Genomic DNA, 26422 nt, shown 5'->3' on the forward strand with positions numbered 1-26422 from the left:
ACCAGGGAGCACCTCTTTAATTAGCTCTTTTATCTCTTTAAAACACAAATTCCTGTCTTCATCCACATTTATCATCTTGAGAGACTGCTGCTATAACCTTTGACTGCAAAATGCTAACACAGGCATCCTTCACAAGACAGAAATTATTATGTAATAAAATAGACTGATAGAGGTAATAGCTAATAGCTAACACTCAAGATTTAAAAGTGTGGTTGCTAATGTGCTAAGTGTTTTGCATGGATATGGATTATCTCATTTTCATCCTCACGAAAATTTGGTAAGATAAGCGTTATTAACATTCAATTTTACAGACAAGCAAAGTCGAGTTAGAGAGGTTCTGTAATTACTCTAAGGTCACAGAGATAACATGCAGAGGTGCCTGGATGTCAAACTATATCTTCCAGCTAGAGGAGAGTAACCATGCTACCTTTGTGCTATCGTTATTAGGAGAAAAAAAGGAAGCTGAAGAAAGGAATAAACAGAAAAGTTACAGATGAAGTAAAACTGTGCCATCTAAGAATGAAAAGAAAAACAGTGAGATGAAGAAAGAGTTTGGAACTATTAAGAAGAATGCTCTAGGTACAGCTGGGATGGAAAGGACTACTGCAAAAACAAATGAGAGAAAACAGAAGTAGATAGTTCCAAGGGACGAAAGAAATTTAAAAAGATTTTGAAAAGCAGCTGAAATCATTATTCACAGGAAAACCTGGTGAACAGAAAGAAACAAAATATGTTTAATTTTTCTCTTATATTCCTACCTTATTTTTAATTGTATTCATACCTCCAAGACAGCGCCTGTACTTATCAAAGTGCTGACAGTTGTTTAGGTTCTTAGAGAAGTATTTTGTTTCGGGAATAGTGGGGAAGTTCTACAAGCAGCCACAGGATTCTAGTCTATCTAAACAAGTTTTTCATTTTTAATGAGTGGAATAAGTAAAATCTGTTTTATTTGACTAAACTAATTTCTTCTATCTTTACCTTGCTTTTGTTACCTTAATAGTATACAATTTATCCAGTAGGTAACATATGATTTTCGTCTGAGAGCTATGCCTAACTTCAAAATTTCTTTTTTTAAAGATCATTGTTTGAAGAGGAAGAGGAAGAGGTCAGGAGACAAGGTCAAAGTAACTACTAATGAGAACTTCTCTCTTGAAAAGCAGAAACCCAGCAGGCGCAAAGTACAGCTCAGTCCTTACTTTCTGTATTTCTTCTACTGTACCCATCAGATACACACAAGAAATATGAAAGGAGATGATATGGTTCGGCTCTGTGTCCCCATCCAAATCTCACCTTGAATTGTAATAATCCCCACATGTCAAGGGAAAGACCAGGTAGCGGTAACTAAATCAGGGGGGTGGTTCTCCCATGTTGTTCTATTGATGGTGAATTAGTCTGACAAGATCTGATGGCTTTATAAGGGGCTTCCCCTTTTACTCTGCACTCATTTCTCTCTCCTGTTGCCCTGTCAAGAGGTGCTTTTTTGGCAATACTGTTAAGTTTTCCGAGACCTCCCTATCAAGCCCTGCAGAACTGTGAGTCAATTAAACCTCTTTCCTTTATAAATTACCCAATCTCGGGCAGTTCTTTACAGCAAACAAACTAATATATGAGACAACAGGAGGAGGTAAGTCAATCAAAGTCTGGAATTTGAAAAGCAGATGAACAAGTTGTGGCTAGCTTAACAGATGTGAGTAACTGAAACCTAACCTGCAAAGGAAGAAGCTAACAAAGAGCTTACAAACAGTAAAGTGGTGTGTCACCCACAACCCCAGAAAGCCTCCAGAATTAGGATTACACCTGGTACATTTAAAGATAAATCCTGGAAGGAGCTGAAACAGAAAGATTATGTGGAAGTCTTCTCAAGGTCTTATGAAATCTCCGTATCACCTCTATGATCCCAAGCAGCCAGATGCCTACCCCTTCCTAACAGGAGTTTCCTGCTGGAAGAGGCTAAAACAGAGAGGCTCTGGACACCAGGCACAGTTGGGGTGAAATCCATGTGTCACCTTGCAAATAAGGAGATGGAGTTTCAAGGTTCCATACTGAAAAATAAGATTCCCAGCCTCTTTTCTCATTTGCCCCTCAGAAGACACATCCAGGCTTCTAAACCACAAGGAACAGGAAGATAATGCGGAGAACAGAAGGAAAAAAATGCAAAAAATAAAAATACTCAGGCACATAAGAGAAATACTATACCCATTAAGCAAGAATAAGAAGACATAAAAAGGAATATGAGGAAGAACTCTGGGAAATAAAAAATGCAATAGCTGAAATGAAAATTTCAAAGAGGGACTGGAAAACAAACTTGAGGAAATCTCCCTACAAAACAGACTAACGAAAAAACAGAAATAGGTGGAAAAAAGAAAAATCACAAGACCATTTATAAGATTAACAGGCATCCCAGAAATAAATACCAGCAAAAATAAAAGGAAAGAAATTATTGAAGAAATGATATAAGAAATTTCTCAGTTCTAAAGTATATGCATTTCTAGATTATAACTGAAATGTCCAACACAATTTATCAAATAAACATAAAATACACACATCTCAGAACCCCTAGGAAAGTAAAAAGTCAGAAAAGCATTGAGAGGGAGGAGAAGGGTAAAGGTTTCATACACAGGCTGAAGAATCAAGCGTTGAAATTTTAACAGCAATGCTGGGAGGTACAAGACAAGCGTGCAATGCCTTTCAAACTCTGTGAAAATGTACTTCCAACTCAGAATTATATCTTAGAAAAAAACTATCAAGTGTGTGGGAAATATAAAAAAATTTCAGACCACAAGATCCCAAAAAAAGTTTACTTCCCATGTATCCTTCGCGAGGAAGCCCCTAAAGTATGTACTCCATCAAAACAAGAAAGTAAACCAAGAACAAGGGAAACTGTCCAGAAAACAGGCGACTCAACAAACGACAGCAGCCAAGGAAACTTTCAGGATAATGGTGAAGAGAAGAACCTGAACAGTAGCTCTGCAGCAGGCCTATCAATCAATCTGCAATACAAGAGGAGGATAAAGAGCTCTAAGGGTGGAGTAGGGTGGAGGTTCGGAAAGGAATGGAAAAAAAACTGCATGATGTGCTTAAGTGGTAAAGACTTAGGGGATAAATGAGAGAGATGCAGAAAAGTGTATGTGTAGAGTATGTACCAGAGTAAATCCTCATTTTCCAGAGAAGAAAGTATATTTAATTTTCTTACTTTTATATTACTTCTCATAATATTTAAACATGAGAAATCAAGAGACAGCCTACATTACCCACAGTGATAAATAAAAACATAAATAGTTACAACAGGTGGTAAAGTGGTTGCCTCTGGCTAGGGGGAAGCAGAAATGGTCAGTGGCAAGAAAGGAGAACAGGATATTTTGGTGTTTTAAATTATAAACTTAGAGTTTCTAAACTATTAATCTTGTATAAATTCTGCCTTTTTATATATGTATTACTTTGAGTATAAGTACTACTTTGATGAATGATCAAATACAATGAAAAGAGTAGTCATGTCTGACTTACAACAAACTCCAAGATATAAGAAAAACTCTAAGATATCCGAATGAAAAAAATCAAGATGCAAGAGTGGCATATAAAAAAGAGGTGAAGAGAGTATTCCACTTTTTCTTAGAATGTAGAAACATAACAGTGACAAAAAGGCAACCTGAAAAGAAAATTCTAACTTTTCTTGAACCCTTCAGCGACCTGAGATTATAAGACAAACAAGCAAAATGAATTCTAGAGAGTAACAAATCCTCTAGGAGAGAGAGAACTCACAAAACTGTTACAGCTTTGGCAGGTCAAGGATGGCAGAGATGACTGCCATAAATGTAAGTAAGGAGAAAGTAGATAAAAAGTTAATAAATTCCTAAAGCCTGAGTATGAGCTAGCATGATAGTTTAGAAAAACTGGGAGCTCCAGGCAGGAGTGCTTTTCCATAGTCCTGCCCTAGATTCTCAGGAGGACAACTGGGGGTACAGCTGCAGACAAAAGACAGCCCAATTTGGTGCAGGCATGCAGCTGGTTGGTGGCTGCACTGAGGGAGAAGCTCAGAACCTTGCTACTTCTCTAGGCTCTTCTCCAATACAAAACAAAAGGTTTAAGCCACTGGAGGAAGGGTAGAAACAAATCCTATCTGCCTTTGGGGCAAAGGCAGGAAATTCTCTTGTCCTAAGAGCTCAGTAAAGCCTCACTCTTCTAAAGAAGGATTAAAAGCTTAAAAGCTATATGCTCCTGGGGGGAAAAAAAAGATAGAAAACCTACTTTAAGAGTAAGATACTGCACCAGTATAAATCGGAGGTCTTCAAATGCTGGGACATGTACAAGAAACTCTCTCATGCCCGAACTGCCCACAGATACAAGACAAAGTTTGGTTACCACAGAGAAGAGAGCAAAAACTGAGAAAGATCTACTTCTGAGACCCAGACTCAGAGTCTGCCAGAAAATGAAGCTGGACAAAAAAATTCAAGAACTATAACACCCATCACAATCCCAAGATTAAATAATAAACAATAGCAGTCCACTACAGCACAAAGGGAGAGAACTCCCATGCCACAACACAGCAAAGAAGAGACCTCTAAACCTGACGGCGGAGCAAAGAAGCTATGAAAAACCCCTCTCAAAACCTCACCCTACACAAAGCGCAGGTAACAGTATATCACTGCTGAAGGAATTCGTAGTTAATAGTGACTATGGCAACAACAAAACCCAAAATGAATTCTGTTACTAACTAAACTGATGCAACCTTCCATCCAAAAAATCTGATAGAGACATATGCTGATTTCTCAACAAATACTATTTGACTTAGACGCTACAATTTTTCTGTCACAGGTCCAACACTTGTTCAAAAATTATGAGATACCCAAAACTGCAAGAAGAAACAAACTACTGCCAAAACCAAGGAAGTCAACAAAACACGGCCTTGGGATGACCCTGGTGCCAGAACTTACAGAAAGGTATTTTACAACACCTATGAATCATAGGTTGAAAGACCTACTGGAAAAAGCAGACAACATACATGAACATATGGGGAATTTCAGCACAAAAATAGAAACTACAAATACAAAAGGAAATATTAAAGGAAAAATATTAGCGATCAAAACATTTATGTCTTTATTAATAGTGCATTAATTCAGACTGTACACAGCTGAAGAAATATCATTGAACTTGTAGACAAATCAATAGAAATTATTCAAACTGTTTAAAAAAGAAAAGAGAGTGGAGAAAAAAGAAACAGAAAATCCTAGAACTGTAAGACAATACCAATGATCTAATGAATGTATAAATAACTCCAAGGAGAAGAGGGAGAAAACAAGGAATAAAATATATTTTAAAAGTTAATAGCTAAGAACTTGTCAAAATAAATGAATGACATCAAATCACAGATCCAAAATGTTCAGAGAACCCTAATAAAAATAAGGAGGATCAGAAGGATGAGATTGAGAAGGATGAGGAAGGAAGAGAAACAGGAGGAAGAAGAGGAAGAGGAGAAGGATAAAGAAGAGAAGGAGGGCTGGGCATGGTGGCTCAAGACTGTAATCCCAGCACTTTTGGAGGCAGAGGTGGGCAGATCACAAGGTCAGGAGATTGAGACCATCCTAGCTAACATGGTAAAACCCCAACTCTACTGAAAATACAAAAAAATTAGCCAGGTGTGGTGGTATGTGCCAGTAGTCCCAGCTACTCAAAAGGCTGAGGCAGGACAACTGCTTGAACCCAGGAGGCGGAGGTTGCAGTGGGCCCAGATCACACCACTGTAATCTGCCTGGGTGACAGAGCAAGACTGTCTTAAAAAGGAAGAGAGAGAGAAGGAAAAGGAGAAGGGAGGGAGGAAAAGGGAGAGAAGAAGGAGGAGGAAGAGGGAGAAGGAAGGAGGAAGAGGAACAGGGAAGAAGAGAGAAGAACAGGAAAGGAGGAGGAGGAGATGGAAAAAAGAGAAGGAAGTAGGAAGAGAAGGAAGAGGGTAAGGAGGAGAAAAAGAAAAGGTGAAGGAAAAGAAGGAGAAAAAAATAGGAAGAAGGGTGGGGAAAGAGTGCAGGGGAGGAGAAGAAAGGAAGAAACAAGAAAAAAAATCAAACTTAGATACATCACAGCCAAACTGATGTGAAACAAAGAAAAAAAATATTTTGAAGGCTGAGAGAGGTGAAAAAATACATCAACAAGAAAAAGCAAGTAAGAATTACAATAGACTTTACACTGAAAATTATGCCTATCAGAAGACAATGGAGCAAGATCTTTAAAGTACTAAAAGAAACAAGACTTAACTCAGAAACCTATATCTAGAAAAAAATAACTTCCAAAAATGAAGGTAATTCATTGGAGGCTTAGAAAAGAAAAAGAGAAGGCCAGGCACAGTGGCTCATGTCTGTAATCCCAGCACTTTGGGAGGCCAAGGCAGGCGAATCACAAGGTCAGGAGTTCGAGACCAGCCTGGCCAACAGGATGAAACCCTGTCTCTACTAAAAATACAAAAAATTAGCTGGGCATAGTGGTGGGTGCCTGTAATCTCAGCTACTTGGGAGGTTGAGGTAGGAGAATTGCTTGAACTCGGGAGGCGGAGGTTACAGTGAGCCAAGATCGCGCCACTGTACTCCAGCCTGGGAGACAGAGTGAGACTCCGTCTCAAAAAGAAAAAAAAAGAAAGAAAAGTAAAATTTTCTGCTATATCAGTCACTGAGGAGCAGCAGCCATAGTTCTGCATTATCCCATAGCATGGGCCTCAACCAGGGCCCAGAGTGAACAAGAATGTGAGCAAGCTGAGGCAGGGCTGCCACCCTGGATACCTCATAAAAGTACACACAGTGTGTGTAAGACATCATCTGGGAGGTGTGTGGCTTCCCCCAGAGAAGTGGCATACTATGAAGCCGCTCAAAGTCTCCAAGGACAAGCGGGCCCTCAAGTTCTTTTAGAAAAGGATGAAAACACACATCTGCACCAAGAGGAAGAAAGTAGAGCTGAAGCGGTATCTTGACTGCCGTGAGGAAAGCAGCTGCCAAGAAGGTCTGAACCCCGACCCCACTTTGGGCATAATAAAACCTATAAAGAAAAAAAAAATGAAGGTGAAATAAAAACTCGTTTGGCAAGCAGAAGCTGAGAGAATGCACTGCCTACAAATCTGCTAAAATAAGTAATATTAAAGGAAGACCTTCAAGCAATAGAGGGGTATGATACCAGAAAGAAATTTGAATCTACACAAATAAATGAAGAATATTGAGAATAAAAAAAATGAGAGTAAATATAAAAGATATTTTCCCTGATTTGAATCACTTAAAAAGACAACTGACTATATAAAGCAAAATTAGTAACAACAAATTGTAGGGTTTAAAAAATATAGAAAAGTAAAATGTATAGCCACAACAGGAGGTCAGAGAAACTTAGAGAAATAACATATGTGACCACAGTAGACGTCAGAGGAAAAAAAGTAAACAGAGTAAGTGGGGAAAAAGAAAAAGGAAAAAAAAAAGGCAACTAACACAACGATGAGCCTCAATAATTTCAGTAAGTGCAAATGGTCTAATCACCCTAACTAAACGGCAAAGTTTGTCAAATTAAATTTTAAAAAGGAAGACCCAATTATATGCTTTCTAAAAGAAATCAATTTAAAGATAGGCTAAAAGTAAAACACAGGAAAAAAAAAAAAAAAAACATTCCATGCAAACACCAGTCAAAATGAAACCGGAGTAGCTGCATTAATATCAAACAAAGCAGATTTCAGAACAAGGAATAAAGAGAAATATGCAATAATAAGGTGGTCAAGTCGTCAAAAAGACACATCACCACTAACTGCATATGTATATAACAACAAAGCTTCAAAACGCATTAAAACAAAAAGTAATAAAACTGAAAGAGGTAGACAAATCCAAATTTATAGTTGGAGACTTTAACACTTGACTTTAACACTTGGGCTATGCCCAAGTAGACAGAAAATCGTAACAGATATAGAGCCTGAAAGAAGAAATCAAGAGGGAAATTAGAACATATTTTAAATCGAATGAAAGTAAAAATCCATATAGTGTGTATCCCAGATGTAAAAAAAAAAAAAGAGAAGAAAAACTCAACTTGTCAAAAATTCACAGCATTAAATGCTTATATTAGAAAAAAGAAAGCTCTCAGATGTATAGCCTAAGCTTCAAAATTACAAAAGAACAAAATTTAAAAACAAAAACAAGTGAAAGATAAAATGGATAAAAGAGCAGAAATCAAAAAAACTGAAAATAGAGAAGAATCAACACAATTAAAACCTAATTGTTTGAAAGGACTTAAAATTCTATAAAACCCCTAGCCAAATTGAACAGAAGAAAGAGAAAAGAAATAGATGATCAATATCAGAAATGAAAGTGAGTATCATTACAGATTCTGCCACTATTAGAAGAGTAAGGGAATGTTATCTACAGATTCATCCACTATTAAAAGAAAAAAGGAATGTTAGAAACAATTTTATACTAGTAAATTCTGCAACTTAGATAAAATCAATTCTTTTAAAGACTCAAACTACCAAAGTTCATTCAAACAGAAGCAGGTAACCTAAGTAATCCTATTTATTTTTAGAGTCTAAGTTTGTAGTTAAAAAACTCTTTCCAAAGAGAAAATTCTGTTAACTTCTACCAAATAATTAAGAAATATTGACCAGGTATGGTAGCTCACGCCTGTAATCCCAGCACCTTGGGAGACCAAGGTGGGCAGATCATTTGAGGTCAGGAGAGCAAGACCAGCCTGGCTAATACGGTGAAACTCTTATCTTTACTAAAAATACAAAAAACCAGCCAGGCATGGTGGTACACACCTGTAATCCCAGCTACTCGGGAGGCTGAGGTGGAAGAATCGCTTGAACCCAGGAGGTGGAGGTTGCAATGAGCCGAGATCACGCCACTGCACTCCAGCCTGGGTGACAGAGATAGACTCTTTCTCAAAAGAAAACAAACAAAAAAATTCTGTTTTGCTGGTTTTAAAAACTGCTTTTGTCACACTCATCAAAAGTTGTCTTATTGATAAATCAATATATTCAGTCCTTCTCTTATTTGATCTCTCTGCAGCATCTGACTACCTCCTAGTACTTAGTCATTCTCCATTCCTTTTTTGCAGGTAGTCTTTCCTCCTCTTTTTTCCTATACCTTTCATGCATCTTATCTGCTACTCAAATCTTACCTATTACATTTCTAAAATATGTCCGGAGTCTTTCCCTTCCTCCTCTCTACCTTCACTGCCACAGTTCAGACCCTCAATATCTCTTACCTCGACAACTCTGCTTGCCTCCCGACTGGCCTTCCTGCCTTTGGTTTTGCTGTGCTCAAATCCATGTTCCACAGTACTTAACAGAATTATCTTTTGAAGAATGCAAACCAGATCAATTTACATTCATGCTCAAATCTTAAATGATTGTTTCTTCAAACTTTCCACTTTGCATAGTAACCGTGACCTCAGCTTTTCTTGACTTTCCAGGTCCATCCTCAAGCTCTCTAGGTTCTGGGATACTATAGTTTTGTTACATGGTTAAAATTCCACACTCCTTCCTGCACTTAAAGATCAGCTCCTTGAGTGCAGAGACCAAGTTTCAGTTATCTTATTATCTTCAGTCATTTTAAGTGTATGGCATTTAGTGAGCGTGATGATTAATTTCATATGTCAACTTGTCTGGGTCACAGTGCCCAGATATTTGGTCAAACATTATTCTGGGAGTTTCTGCAAGAGTGTTTTGGGGTGAGATTTACATTTAAAGTGGTGAACTCTGAGTAAAGCAGATTACCCTCCACAAGGTGGGTAGTCCTCATCTAATGAGCTGAAAGGCCTGAACAGAACAAGATGCTGACCTCCCTGAGCAAGTGGGAATTCTCCAGTAGACTGTTTTTTGGAATTAAACACCCAACTTTTTCCTGAGTCTCTATCCTGTCGGCTTCCCTCATCAGATTTTACACTAGCCAAACCACCAGAATCGCATGGGCCAATTCCTTAATTATATTCACAGACACACAGATACACATACACACGCAAACAGACACATGTTGATGGTTGTTTTGGAGAACCCCCACTGGGTATGCAAAAAATGTTTTTCAAATTAATGAAATTAACTAATGCTGCTTTTTTGTTCTGTTTGCTTTCACTTAATTTACAAATAAAAATGTCTGTGAGATTTATTTTGACATGTTTTTATAGATCACTCGCCAGTTTTAAGTCAATATAAATGTGTTTAGTTAAAACAACATATATACAATATAAAGACTACAGAAACTGGAACACATGTTAGGTTTCATGTTACAAATACTTTTAAAAGAAAAAGTGTTGACTAGCCAGGTTACAAAAACAGAACCACACAGACAAAGGTATATTAAAATCATTCAAAAGAATCGCCTAGAAAACAAAAAAGTACATCTAAGTGTTTTTACATAGATAATTTTGTTTCTAACTCTAAACTTCTAAAATGTATTCTGGTACAAACTAAAAATATCTCTGAAACAGAATTCTTACATGAGAAAATGGCCTGGTCTAAAGCATACTACTTTTGATAAAAGTAATTAGTAAGCCTGTTTTGTGAATGTTCACATAAATAAAGTGTTTGATAGAAATAATGTTTACACATCCACAAATAACAAAATGATACTTGATATAAAATGAAAATAAGCCAGTTTCTACCAAGTTATCTGCCAAGTTCTGAATTCAGGGTTCTCTGCTTCCCTTGTAACAGATGTAGGTGTTAATGATGTCATTAACTGCCGCAGAAAAAACAGGGGACCACGAACACAGGTCTTGGCAAAAAATAAACACCCCATGAGTCCACCTTTAAATTTAAAGTAAATAGAAAAATTAGTTTATAGAGTGTCTGTCCAATATACTTCCTGCCCTGAAGGGATGTCAAAATTTTTATTTCCAGTGTTTTCAGCTGTATTCCTAAAAAAAAGGCTAACAACCTGTGTTCTTAAAAGGCACAAATTAAGACTATGTCTATATGGCAAAAACAATAAGTCAACAAGTTAAAAATGTTAAACTGGTATTATATAAAATATGTACAGTCATAAAACAAACTTTCTGTATTTTCTAATCATAAGATTATAAATACTCATTAACATCTCATCTTACTCTGTAAATAGATGTTATTTTGTGCTTGGATCATCTACCTTTTATTGCCTTAGAAAAGTTAACACTGGTATCTACTTTAATACCAATTAAGATCAAAATTTATTAATCACTTTGATATTATGACAGATAAAATACACACATGTAAACTTAACTCTTACCTTGTCAAGTTGATCCTGAAGATTAGTGGATGCTTTATAACCAAGTTGTAACAGCATTGCTTCTGCAGCATTTTTTTTGGCTATCTTTTTATTAGGTCCTGTTCCTGTAGCAACTTCATTGCCTACCTTCACCTGACAAGATTGAAGAAATAAATTAATGGTAACTGTTTTGGTAAACAGGAACTTCTTACATCATAAAGCAATTCTACTCTCCAGCATTTGAAAATATAAAGCTCAGTCTAAAAAATGACAACTAAGATAACATTTATATAATGTTATATATGTACATAGAGAAAAATATGAAAAAATTGTCCTTAAAATATCAATGGAGGATTTATCTCAGGATGGTAGAATTTTATAGAATTTTAATTTCCATTTACATTTATGTTATTTGATTTTTTAAACACTGAATTTATATTCATATAAGGAGAAAAATAAAATTTACATTTTAACAGAGTTCATGTTGATTATGACTCCATTTTAGCATTCTTACATTTCAATTAATAAACTGAAAGGCTGAAATTCATATTGGTGCTATTTAAAATACTGTTCACATGGCAACATTATGTAAACATTCACGTTTACAAAGATTTATATTAAATAGTTCCTGAAGAGAATCAATAGACAAGTGTTGTTTTAACAACAAAAAGAAAAAGATTTGTGACAAAGTTGGGTTTACTGCAGGAATGAAAGTTTGGCTTAATATTTGAAATTCATAATGAAAACTATTTGCAAATTAGGAAAAGAAGAAAACTTTCTTAATATGATAAAGGGCATTTTACGAAAAATCTACAGCAAACCTCAGGAAACATTATACTTAATGTTGAAAGAAACTGAAATTAGAAACAAGACAAGGATGTTCCCTATTATTACTACGGTTTAACAGTTTACAAAAATCCTAGACAGAGAAATAAGGCAAGAAAAAGTTAAAAAAGAATCAGAAGGGAAAAACTCATTATTTATTGATATGATTTCATACATAAGGAATCTAAGGAACTCCACAGATGAATTGTAAGGATTAGACTGTAACAAGCTCTCTTAGTGTGAAAAAGAGAACTGCATTTCTACATTCTATCAACATTCAAGTAGAAAACGAAAACTATTAAAGGATACCATATACCTTAAATGAAAATCAAATACCTAGGATGTGCAAATCTTCTACATAGGAAACAAAGCCTGGTTGAGCAACTTTAAGAAAAACCTAATAAATTGAGCAGTATGCCATGTTCACGGATTGAAGACAATACTAATGTAATGATATCAGTTTTCTTCAAATTGACCTAAACTCAATTAATTAAACTCAATGAAAACTCAATCAAAATTCTATACATCTTTTTACAAGACTTGAACAAGATGATTCCAAAATTTACATTGAAACGTGAAGTGCTAAGACTAGCCAAGATCCTTTTGAGGAAGAACAAGGTGGGGGGCACTTATTTGTCTGGTATCTATACTTATTATAAAGTTAATATAAAGAAAAGTTTAAATTTGACTGCATTAAAAATTACTTTTGTTCTTCTAAAAGTACCATTTAAAAAGGAAAGTCACAATACAAGGGAAGGTATTTAAAATTCCGTAACACAGCAAAGGACTTGCATCCAGAATATATTTGAGGTTCCCATATATTAGCTTTTTAAAAAGCAACCAAAAAAATGAGCAATAAAAGTGAATGGGCAATCCATTATCTGAAAAGTTGAATTGTTTTACCAGATGTCATTTTGTTTAAAAAAAATTAGAAAGTTTCAATAATAGCTTCATGCCACTTTACCAAACTTCACAATGACAACAAAATTCAGATTTCAGCTATATAGAGTGATACACTTAGCCATACTTTTCTGTCTCTTGTGTAAAATCCTAACATTCGCTGTTTCATCTGTCCCAGAACACACAGATTCTCATTTGGTATCCACACTTGGGTACTGTTTATCATTTAATCTTACATACTTAGAGTTTTGTTTGTGTTATTATTTCCATTACTACTTTTAAGCTTATATACAACAAAATGGTAACAAAACACACACTTAAACTATGTGCAAATGATATGAAAAAGGAACTGCACTCTCTTTTAACAGTTTCAGTAAAGACAAACTAAATGACAGTTCACATAGCACATGAAACACTGAAAATTTAGTCATTACAGAATTTCCGTTACAGCTATCACAAGTTGTTCATACCTGTGAAATATTTTTGAAATATTTAATTGCCTTTTCTTCTAAAACTGGAAATTACCACATTGTGACAAATCAGAATTAGTCTTTGAACCTCACTTTGAGAAGGACAAATCTAGTACAGTCAGGCAAGGTCCTTAGAGGTAGGTGAATACACACCTATCAGTGTCTGCCTCAACATGGAAGGCCCTATGGATAATCTACTCAAATCTCTGACTACAGCTACCTCTGCTACCTGTTATTTTTTCCAATGCTTGGTTCATTTCCTCAGCTTCATCAGTCTCTATGTTGTTGCTGGAATCCTTGTTAGTGAAAAAATTAGGTCAGTTATGTCTGAAGCTTCCTCTACTGCTCTAAGGGTCAAAAGGCATGCCAAAGTAAATAGAAGCCAAAGATCTCTAAGCAATAAATAACTGTAAAACCGTTTTAAATCTGTTTGTACATGCTTTCATATTTTACTCACTCTCTATTTTTCTGCTACTTCATCCCTAAATCTTAACTTATCTAGCAAGGCCTGATGCCCTCCGGCTCCAGACTCCTGCTCTTGGACTTATCAGCTGTAATGCTGTTCCCATCCCTGTAATCACCTTGTCTCTGTCTGCTAGATTTCCATCTGGCTTATTCTGATACCTTCAAGACTTACTTTTTCTAAAACAAGTGCTTTCCAGATTAATGCTCCTATTTACCCAGCCCTTGCCTCATGCGAATTTTAATAATCGCATGGTTCAGTAGTTTGTAAGCAGTTATCCCAGAGTAATTTGTTAATATAAATAGACCACATTGCCAAAGGACTTTCATTCCCTGCTAATAAACACAATGGTCACTCAAAACGTCACTTTATTATAAAAGTTAAGTATATAAATTTCACAAGTCTTCTTCCTTGAAAGGTCACAAATTTTGTAACTATGTTAAATAAGGTCTCTACATTTAAATGTTAATTTCTATCTATAAAGAAGCTGAATTATTTTACTATGTGGTAAATTTAAGACTGCCAAATGTTTATCTTTAAATAGCTCATTTACATGAATCAAATCCTCAAAAACCTAAGACATGAAAAAGTTCTGAAATAGGATTTACCAAAAATTTAATTTTTTTTTATATCTTAACAACCTGGAGATCTTAATCACAGGCTGAAAAGTATCATATAACACAGTGTGTTGATACGCAATTTGGTTTAGTTATCATTATTTTCTGCTTGAAAGATTACAAATACTCCTCACCAAAAAAATAAAAATCTTTAAGGAATCTGCTTTGGAATAAAATAATCAAATAACGTCATGAGAGATTTTCTTTTGTTTATCTAGCAATCAACACAAGTAACTGCATCCATTTTATAATATACAGACTTTTTCTTTCGTAACAGATAAAAATGAACATCTCATCTCTAGATATTTTGCTTCCACATTCAATTATAGCAAATGATAACATTGCCTAAGTAGTTTATACAAAAGCCTTTACTTTGATAAAATTGCTGCAATACTGTAATGAACCCACTGGGGCTTCCAGAAGGAGAAAAAACAATATGAATTCAGAGCAAAAACATTTAAAAGCACAGCCAAATGTCCCCATTTGACTAGAATGTTTATGCATACCCATAAAATGGAAGCTGGCCTAAGATATGCTAAATTCCTCTTTCAAAAGGGGTACTCAATATACTCTGTAGAAAAGGATTTGTTTAATAAAGCCGAAGCTAGTTTATATTCCCAATATATGTCTAAAATTTAGGTGATTTTTTTCCTTCAAACTTTGGCATTCAAAGTATATGTTCCAGAATTCTTCAAAGCTAAGAATGTTAAGGAGAAAAATAGTGAACTTATTTTACCAGCAAAAATAACAAAACAATCACGTGCTGGATCCTAATAACATCTTGACAATAATGTGTTTACTAACCAGAGAATTCCCCTCATTTTGGGTATCTGGGTTCCCAGGAGTAGCTTATCTATGACTACATTATAAGTTTACATCTTCAAAAAAGCCATACAGACAGGAAGGCAGGCAGAAAACATCTATCAAATGTTTATTAAGATCCTACTATTTACAAACTACTGTATTAAGTACCGTAAGATAAAGAAACACTGAAATTATAAATTGGGAGAGAAGGCATAACTTTGCTATACATTGAAAGTTAATCAACATGGGATACTATATTTGAGTGCCAAAATGTCTACCACACGATCAGCACTTAATATCTGTTGATTTTATCTAAATTACACAAAATGTAAGATCCTTGGATTTGACTAACAAGTTTCTTTGACTAACCAATTATTTAAAAAACAGTTTGAGACTATCATGGTGGCTCACACCTGTAATCCTAACACTTTGAGAGGATGAAGCAGGAGCATCACTTGAAGCCAGGAGTTCAAGACTAGCCTGGGTTACATAGTAAGACCCTGTCTCTATAAACAGCAACAATAAAACAAAATTTAATTAGCTGGTCATGCTGGTATATGCCTTGTAGTCCTAAGCTATTCAGGAGGCTAAAAAGGGAGGATTTCTTGAGCCCAGGAAATCAAGGTTGCAGTGAGCCATGATCATGCCACTATACTCCAGCCTGGCTGAAAAGACCCTGTTGCCCCACCAAAAAATAAAATAAAACAAAAAATTAAAAAACAGTTTGGGGAAAATAATAATTTAATTATAGACTGGGTATTAGATGATTCTAATAAATCAAGTCTAATTTAAAAAAAGCTTTTATATATCTTAGAAATATACACTGAATATGTAAGGCTGAAAGGGCTTGTGGTTAGAAATTATCTTCAAAATACTTCAGGAAAAGAAGAAAGAAAGGAAGAGAGAGGGAGGAGAGAAAAATTAATAGCTGAATCAAGTTTGGCAAAAATCCTAATAACTGTTGGTTTGGGTGACAGGTATATTAATGGTCCATTACTATTCTCTCCCCACCTACAGATATGTTTGAAATTATAATAAAAAAGTAAAAGAAAAATTTCTTAAGACTAGGGTTTGAGCAGGCAAGTGAGGATGAATAGGTAGGAGTTGACAAGGAGAGGATTTTAGGCATTCTACCTCATTCCCAGCCCATCTGTCAATACACTAGCAGCCGTTCCTCAATTTTCTTGGCCACACAACGCAGCAGTCAGATCTCAGCAACTCTGAATGCCTCAGCCTCCACTATGGATAGCTAACCAGCTTGCTCTCTTTTTCTAACTTTCCTGACAGCCCACAAGCTCAGGCTTTTGGCCCTGATCCATCTACTACATCCATCCTTCTAAATTTTGTTTCTAATTCCATGTGTCTCCAATTCCCAGTAGTTAATAGACTCCGGCTACAAATGTAATACAAAAAGGTAAGAGATAGGCATTATATGATAAACTCCATGGTAAATAACCTGTGTGAACTCGGAGTCCCTTGGAAAACTCACGTTATCTATTTATTGTGACATGTCCTTGGCACCTGAATGTTTCCACCAAGTCCGTAGGTGAGCCTGGACAAAATGAATACGTTAACTGGAAACACAGTTTTACTTTCTGCTATTAAGTCCTAGTTTGCCCATATATCATTTCCATCCTGGGGATTTCTAAATCTTTTCAATAGTTTTAAAAGGTTAGAAATACCTGCATCACAAATTCTCGACGTCGAGGCATTCCTCTTTCAGAAAGCAAAACATAATCTGGCTCCTTTTCCTTTTTGGCCTGTTGAATTTGTGCCAGGCGGCTAATAGGGTTCATCCCTTGGCCATATTCTGGTCCAGCCTAAAAATTAATTTAAGACAATGTTTTAAAATATGCTTGTGAAACTTGTTATTGAATCCTTAAAGAAACGGTGTTCCTCCCCTCCAACACCATACCCAAAACTGTGACTAGAAAAGATAAATGAGTCATTTATGAATATTTATAAAGGAAAAATCATAAAATAGACCTGTAACCAAGGCTTTATGGGATTTGGGGCTCAGAGGTATTAATGGCAAGCTGGGTCAACTATGCTTTTAAAATTGGGCAAACGCTTCAGTATACCAGAGGTGCTTCATAATTTCTGTTCATCAAGAAACAACAAAAAGAACATAAGGGGCCGGGCACGGTGGCTCACCCCTGTAATCCCAGCACTTTGGGAGGCCAAGGAGGGTGGATCATGAGGTCAGGAGATCAAGACCATCCTGGCCAACAGGGTGAAACCCCATCTCTACTAAAATATAAAAAGTTAGGTGGTGCACGCCTATAGTCTCAGCTACTCGGGAGGCTGAGGCAGGGGAATCGCTTGAACCTGGGAAGCAGAGGTTGCAGTGAGCAGAGATTGTGCCACTGCACTCCAGTCTGGTGACAGAGAAAGACTCCGTTACCCGCCCCTCCCCCCCACAAAAAAAGACCAACCATGAACTGGGAGGAGATATTTGCAACACTTCATTTTTATTTTATCTTATTATTTGAGACAGAATTTCACCATTTTATTATATTTATGTATTTTTATTTTTATTATTATTCTTTTTTGAGACTGAGTTTTGCTCTGTCACCCAGGCTGGAGTGCAGCAGTGCAATTTCAGCTCACCACAACGTCTGCTTCCCAGGTTCAAGCAGTTCTCGCGTCTCAGCCTTCCAAGTAGAGGGGAATACAGGTGCGCACCAACATGCCTGGCTAATTTTTATATTTTTAGTAGAGACGGGGTTTCATCATGTTACCCGGCTGGTCTTAAATTCCTGACCTCACGTGATCTGTCTGCCTTGGCCTCCCAAAGTGCTGGGATTACAGGCATAAGCCACAGCACCCACTGAAACACATATAATTTTAAAAAGATATATCTAGTATCCAAAATACATTTTTTAAAACTCCTAAAAAGCATTAAGAAAAACGGAATATAAAAGGGAAATGGCAAAAGAGATAAACATATGCTTCACATAAGGAAAAATCAGCATATGAAATAATTAACCTCTACAACACAGAAAATACATATTAAAAACCTTAGTGAGTTACTATTTCACATCCAACAATTTAGCAAAATTTAAGAAGTCTAACAGCCCCAACTGGGAGTTACAGAAACTTTTATAGAATACTGGGAGTACTACAAATGGAAAAACAAGCTGGCAACGTCCAGTAAATCCTGAGGTGGTACATCCAACCCCTAGTAGCCTATTCCTAGGCACATATATTCCTTAGAAAACTGTAACTCATGTGCGCAAGCTCATATGTATAGGAATATCCACAGATGCATTATTTGAAATAGAAAAAAGACCCAGAATATGCATCAATAAAAGAACAGATAAATTACAGCATGTTCATACAATGGAATGGTATATAGCAGTGAAAATGAATTAATTATTGCTACATGCATCAAGATGAATTTCAGAAAGATAATGGTAAGTAAAACAGGCAAGCACACAATAATATATACAGTATGATACATTTTACGTAAAGTCTGCTAAAACTACAAAATACTGCTGAAATTAAGATCTAAACAGTCAATACATCATGTTCATGGATCACAAGACTCAACAATAAGATGTCAGTTGTCCTCAAAATCCCAGTAGGCTTTTTTCTTTTTTTTGTTCTGAGACAGAGTCTCACTGTATTGCCCAGGCTAGAGTACAGTGGCACGATCTCAGTCACAGCAACCTCCACTTCCCGGGTTCAAGCAATTCTGCTTCCTCAGCCCCCCAAGTAGCTGAGACTACAGGCACATGCCACCATACCTGGTTAATCTTTGTATTTTTAGTAGACAGGGTTTCACCATGTTGGCCAGGCTGGTCTCAAACACGTGACCTCATGTGATCCTCCCACCTCGGCCTCCCAAAGTGCTCAGATTACAGGCATGAGCCACCATGCCTGCCCCCTAGTAGGCTTTTTAAAATTTAATGTATAAGCTGATACTAAAATTCATATGAAAATGCAAAGGACAAAGACCCAGAACTCTGGGGTGGGGAAAAGACTCAAACTACCTAATTTCAAGATTATAAAACTATAGCATTCAAGACAGTATGTGTAGTATTGGTATAAAGATAGAAAAAGGGACCAATGAAACAGAATAGTGAGTGCCCAGATACAGATACAGACACACACACACACAAACACAAACACACACACATGGTCACATGATTTTCAACAAAGGTACAAAAGGAATTCAGTGGGGTAGTCTTTTCAGCCAATAATGTTAGGACAATTGGCTATTCATATGTAAAAAGAAAAAGGAAAAAAATATCTTCAAGCCAAATCTCGTATCGTTTATAAAAATAATTAACTCAAAATGTCTCATAGACATAAATGTAATGTCTAAAACCATAAGACCTCCAGAAGAAATATTTTTGTGACTTGGTTAGGTAACAATTTCTTAGATAAAACACCAACATCACCTTCCATGTAAAAAACTAGTAATAAAACAAAACAATAATACAAATAATAAAAAATAAATTAAATCTTCAAAATTAATAACTTCTGTTCTTTGAAAAAGACACAGGATTGAAGAAAATATTTGCAAACTACATGTGATAAAGCACCCGTATCCAGAGTGTACAAGGACCTCTAAAAATTCAATAAATTTATCATTATTTGAAACAAGCAGTTAATATTTTTTAAGCTGGCAAAAGATTTAAATGAACACTTCATGGCCAGGTGCAGTGGCTCACACCTGTAATCCCAGCACTTTGGGAGGCCAAGGCAGGCAGATCACTACGTCAGGAGATCGAGACCATCCTGGCTAACATGGTGAAACCCAATCTCTACTAAAAATACAAAAAAAAGTAGCCAGGCATGGTAGCGGGTGCCTGTAGTTGCAATTACTAGGGAGGCTGAGGCAGAAGAATTGCTTGGACCCAGGAGGCGGAGGTTGCGGTAAGCCGAGATCACGCCACTGCATTCCAGCCTCGGCGACAGAGTGAGACTTGTCTCAAAATAAACAAATAAATAGATCCAAGATGGCCAAATAGGAACAGCTCTGGAGGGCAGTTCCCAGCGAAAACGCAGAGGGTGAGTGGGACATGGATGAATCTGGAAACCATAATTCTCAGCAAACTGACATAAGAACAGAAAAACACACGTTTTCACTCATAGGCAGGTGTTGAACAATGAGAACACATGGACATAGGGAGGGGAGCTTCATACACTGGGGTCTGTCAGAGGGAACCAGGGGAGGGATGGTGGAGGGTGGGAAGTTGGGAAGGGATAACATGGGGAGAAATGCCAGATATAGGTGATGGGGATGGAAGCAGCAAACCACATTGCCATGTATGTACCTATGCAACAATCCTGCATGTTCTTTACATGTACCCCAGAACCTAAAAGGCAGTAATATATATAATAATAATAAATAAATAAATAAATAATAAACACTTAATTTGGCCTCATGTGACACTAAACACATAAAAAATTCTCAATATCATCAGCCACAGAGGAAATGTAAATTAAAACCAAAATGAGATATCAATACCCATGTAGGTGAATATCTGAAATTGTAAAAACTGACTATGCTAAGTGTTAGCAAGAATGTGAAACAATGAAGTTCTCACACTCTGCTGATGAGAATGTAAAGGAGCACAGATGCTACAACTTAAAAAAACTAAAGTTGACTATATACCTACTAAACGACCAAGCCATACCACTATCTCTACTATTGGTAGAGACAAGAATAATCACTACATTACACATTATACATTACACTAAACTTTTTTTTGAGACAAAGTCTCACTCTGTTGCCCAGGCTGGAGTACTGTGGTGCAGTCTCAGCTCACTGCAACCTCCACCTCCCAGGTTCAAGAAATTCTCCTGCCTCAGCCTCCTGAGTAGCTGGGATTATAGGCACCTGCCACCATGCCCAGCTAATTTTCTGTATTTTCAGTAGAGATGGGGTGTTTCACCAGGTTGGCCAGGCTAGTCTTGAACTCCTGACCTCATGATCTGCCTATCTTGGCCTCCCAAAGCACTGGGATTACAAGCGTGAGCCACCTCACCTTGCCTGCACTAAACTTATGTGAGAGTCACTGTGCAGTCTTAGCTTCTCCAGATGATTGCTGCCATTTCGTCTTGACAATGTCTAGTTTGGTGCTGCAGGTACGGCCTCCAGGCAGATCCCTCATGGTCTTTCAAACTACGTTTTGGATTTTGGACTTTATCCAAAGAGCAAGAAAATTACAAAAAGATTGGCTGGGCACGGTGGCTTAAGCCTGTAATCCCAGCACTTTGGGAGGCCAAGGTGGGTGAATCACGAGGTCAAGAGATCGAGACCATCCTGGTCAACATGGTGAAACCCCGTCTCTACTAAAAATACAAAAAATCAGCTGGGCGTGGTGGCACGTGCCTGTAATCCCAGCTATTTGGGAGGCTGAGGAGGAGAATTGCTTGAGCCCAGGAGGCGGAGGTTGCGGTGAGGCAAGATTGCGCCATTACATTCCAGCCTGGGTAACAAGAGCAAAAACTCCAACTCCAAAAAAAAAAAAAAAAAAAAATTACAGAAAGATTTTAAGCAGAGGCATGATATGATGAGACAGTGTCTCTAAAAAATCATACTTTTAAAAATATCATTTGGTGTCAAAAGTACTCGTAGCCAGTTAAAACCTTACTGTAGTAGTTTAGGTAAGAGATGACTGTGAGTTGGACCAAAGAGAGGCAGAAGAGACGGAAAAAAAGGAACCAACTTAAAAAAATATTAGGTGAGAACACCCTGCACAGTGGCTCATGCCTGTAATCCCAGCACTTTGGGAGGCTGAGGCAGGTGGATCACGAGGTCAGGAGTTCGAGACCAGCCTGATCAACATGGTGAAACCCTGTCTCTACTAAAAATACAAAAATTAGCCAGGTGTGGTGGTGTACGCCTGTAATCCCAGTTACTCAGGAGGCTGAGGCAGGAGAATCACTTGAACCTGGGAGGCAGAGGTTGCAGATTGCAGTGATCCAAGATCATGCCACTGCATTCCAGTGTGGACAACACAGCGAGACTCGAGACTCCGCCTCAAAAAAAAAAAAAAAAGACCAGAAATATTAGGTGACAGAATCAATAGGCCTAATGACTGATGAGACATAAGAATTAAAGTTAAAGGCTGGGCATGGTGGCTCACACCTGTAATCCTAGCACTTTGGGAGGCCAAAGCAGATGGATCAACTAAGGTCAGGAGTTCGAGACCAGCCTGGCCAACATGATGAAATCCTGTCTCTACTAAAAATACAAAATCAGCCAGGCATGGTGGTGGGTGCCTGTAATCCCAGTTACTTGGGAAGCTGAGGCATGAGAATTGCTTGAACCCAGGAGGCAGAAGCTGCCGTGAGCCAAGATTGTGCCATTGCACTCCAGCCTGGGCAACAAGCAAAACTCTGTCTCCAAGAAAAAAAAAAAAAAAGAAGAAGTTAAAAATGATCTCTAGCAGTTACTGCAGCTAGATGTTAGTGCCAGTTGCTGAGATAAAGAATGCTGCAGGAGAAAGAGGTTTAGAAGGAAACATGATGAATTTGGGCCGAAATCTGAGGCACCTGTGAAACAGTAAGTGGAGATGTCTAATAGGCAGCATAGAGCATAGGGTATTTGGGAATCACCTATATGAAGATGGAATTGAACACCTAGAAGTAGAAGAACAGCTTAGGGAAGGAGTAAGAGGAAAAAGACTGAGAACTTCACAGTTGCAATGGTTAAATGAAGGGAAAAGAAAGAGCAAAAGGAAACTTTTAGCTTTTGAAAAAATGCTGGTTTCAATTTCTACTTATATCCTGAAAAATAAAAATTAAATAAATTATAAGGGGAATGAAGAAGGACTGATGAGAAAAGACAAACCCACTTAATAATTTATAAGTCTAAGATTGAGATCCCAATGAAAAGGTAAAGAGAAGCTCTGAGTCCAGCGCTAGAAGTAGTATGCCCAGTTCATGAAGATGTTAAATAGGAATGTGTTTCCAGTGGTATACTGTCTTTATTTCTGTTTAATTTGACTCTAAGAATGTCTTTGAGTTCCAAGGAAATTATTGTTGATATAGATTCCACGGACAAAGAATCAGATACACAAATCCATTTAGATAACACATCAAGAATGGCTTGGGGCTGGGCGCAGTGGCTCTCACCTGTAATCCCAGCATGAGTTAGGCAGATCACTTGAGCCGAGGAGTTTGAGACTGCCTGCAAAACATGGCAAAACCCTGTCTCTACAGAAAATACAAAAAATTAGCTGGGCATGGTGGTATTGTGCCTGTAGTTCGAGTTGGGAGGGTCACCTAAGACCAGAAAATCAAGACTGTAGTGAGCCACTGCACTGTACCACTGCACTCTAGCCTGGGCAACAGGAGTGAGACCCTGTCTCAAAAACAAACAAACAAACAAACAAACAAACAATTTTGGGAGGCCAAGGCAGGCAGATCATTTGAGGTCAGAAGTTCAAGACCAGCCTGGGCAACACAGTAAAATCCCATCTCTACCAAAAAATACTAAAATTAGCTGGGTGTGGTGGCACACGACTAGTCCCAGCTACTCTGGAGATGACATGGGGGTATCGTTTGAACACAGGATGCAGAGGTTGTAATCAGCGGAGATCATGATGCCACTGTACTCTAGCCTGAGACACAGAGTGAGACCCTGTCTCAAAAAAAAAAAAAAAAAAGTGGGGAGTGGGGGGACTTGGTTTCTTGCTCTGACTGAAATGAACTACCAGCACCCTTGACAATTAAGTTATTCCTTGGACAGCAAATCTTACATCATTCTATATACCAATAAGGACAGTCTTGTAAAAACTGTGTCCAGAACATTTGATCTCCAAGACTGGAAAGCCCTGTCTGAAGTCTCATCTTATAGAGGGGAATTACACTTAAAAACAGAATGTAAACACAAAAACATTATCAGGGCAGTTGTACATGTTAAAAGGATAACCCTATACAGTGAATCTTAAAATCCAAAAGTCCTCAATTAACCAGTGTCAAATGGGCACTGGAGTCAGACATAACAACTGGATCTGAAAGCTGACTCTGCTACAGGATCTTGGATGGTTTCCTTAAATATAAAGGGCTTCATCTGTAAGGCAGAAATGAATGCTACATTACAGAATGATTAAGACAATCTACTGAGACAATGTGATTGTTTTATTTACTTTAAATAAAACCAAGGCAAACCATCATAGATATTTTTCTCTGCTTCCACTGAGTATAAGGAACTATACACCCTTGATGTATAAGCCATACAAGGAAGTGAGGACAATGCTGAAAAGCAGGATACTATTCCAAGCCGATCCATTTACTGGCACATTATAAGGTATGAACATACTTACAATTATCTAGATCCCAACTCATTATACACATGTTGTTCTCTCAAAATAATCTAACATTTCAGCGGGTATCTACAGGATTTAACAAAAGACAGACATGGCAAAAGTAACTCCAAATGTGGTGTATGTGAGGAAAAATACAGAAGGCTAACCTAGTCTGGGAGTAGGAGAGGACCAGAGGAGTCCCTAAAAAGGTCAAATTTATGCTGTGATCTGAAGGATGCATAGGACGGAAATTCTGGTATAATATTGCTTATATACTGGAAGCAGTAGCAAATAATTGAGAATTCAAAATGTTTCTCCTATCTCCCGCCTCTAGGGAATAACATTTAAATTATCATCTTGCTTTTAATAGCTATAGTTAAAACAAGAGTTAGATTTATATGCTACTATAGAAATGTACAGATCTTTTCTAGCCTAATAGTTGTTGTTGTTATTATTATTATTTTCAGACAGAATCTCACTCTGCCTCCCAGGCTGGAGTGCAGTGGCAGTGATCTTGGCTCACTTCAGCCTCTGCTTCCTACGTTCAAGTGATTCTCATGCCTCAGCCTCCTGAGCTGTAGCTAGGATTATAGGTACACGGCACCACAGCCACCTAATTTTTGTACTTTCAGGAAAGATGAAGTTTTGCCATGTTGGCCACACTGGTCTCAAACTTCAGGCCTCAAATGATACACCCGCCTAAGCCTTCCAAATTGCTGGGATTACAGGTGTGAGCCACCGTGCCCAGCCTGGTTTATTATTCTTAATTTATCAAGACTTAGTTTAATAGATTAGATGGAAGCTATTGTGACCAGTCTTGGGCCATCATTCTAACATAAAATGCTGTTCTTCCATCATAGAAAAGCCAAATATTTTACATATTAGTAGATTTAAGAAAACAGTTCATGGATATATTCACATAGACATAAAATGTGAGTAGGTAGTATTAGATACAAAATACCAATAGCTAATATGTATTACTTATTACAGTAGTTGCATTATCACTAACAACAACGAATACTTAATAATTACTAATGCATTTTGTGCATTGTTTTAGTTAATACTTATAACAATCCCATGTAGCAAGGTCAATTATTATTCCCACTTTGTAAATGAATAAATATTTTTAAAAGTTAGGTAACTTGCTCAGGAATTCATACTCAAAACTGACTCCGAAAGTCATTCTCTTAATAGCTATATTCTAGTCCCTGACTGTATAAGAGGAGCATCTGAATGAAAGCACAAGTCGTCTAGGGAATCACTATGATTCATACTAAGTGAATCTATTTGCATTTATTTTTAGTCTACCTTATATATAATATATAAGCCAGTTCAGGGAATGCATTACCTACTGTATCTTCTAAGTGAAATAATGTCAGTATTCATTAAAAACAAGTATTTAAGTAGGTATTTTTATACGTATGTATGTAGGTATTTTTAAATAAAACAAAGGTACAAAGGTATAAAACTGTAAAAACACCTAAATTGTGCCACTGTGCAATCAAAATAAAAGAAATCCATTGAGATTAAAGATATTTCTTATCTGTAATCCTTCATTTGTACAGCCTGATCAGAAGTCTGCTAAATCAGTGAAGATGAGCCAGCAACTGAAATGCTGGCAATTTAAGGCTTTCTCTAGAAACACAGACCTCTTAACTCCACACATGTCATACATGTCAAGCATTCATGGACACTGTCCTATAATAAATGCTGATTCATCTCATTCCTCTGATATTTACGTTTTTTCTCTTACTAATGTGAATAAATTCTAATCCAATAAAAGAAAGAGTCACAATATTTTGAAAAGCTGTATGCTCCATATTCTTCTTTGGCAAGGTATACACATCTGAACGAATGGCAACAAAATAACACCATCTACCTCATA

At 37.1% G+C, this 26422-nt stretch overlaps 1 protein-coding gene across 13 annotated transcripts in view; it reads right to left on the reverse strand.

Moving 5' to 3' along the window:
• STAU2 (staufen double-stranded RNA binding protein 2) overlaps positions 1-26422 on the reverse strand; it is a 327272-nt gene that overhangs the window by 154448 nt on the left and 146402 nt on the right. For all 13 annotated transcript variants that reach the window (XM_074386791.1, XM_039464484.2, XM_010330450.2 and 10 more), the window contains 2 exons: positions 16951-17088; positions 11211-11342 (listed from right to left, as the gene is read on the reverse strand). In XM_074386791.1, coding sequence (XP_074242892.1) covers positions 11211-11342; positions 16951-17088 — 270 coding nt within the window. The remainder of the gene's footprint in view (positions 1-11210; positions 11343-16950; positions 17089-26422) is intronic.

Source organism: Saimiri boliviensis, chromosome 15, assembly GCF_048565385.1.
Source record: "Saimiri boliviensis isolate mSaiBol1 chromosome 15, mSaiBol1.pri, whole genome shotgun sequence".
Classification (NCBI taxonomy): Eukaryota; Metazoa; Chordata; class Mammalia; order Primates; family Cebidae; genus Saimiri; species Saimiri boliviensis.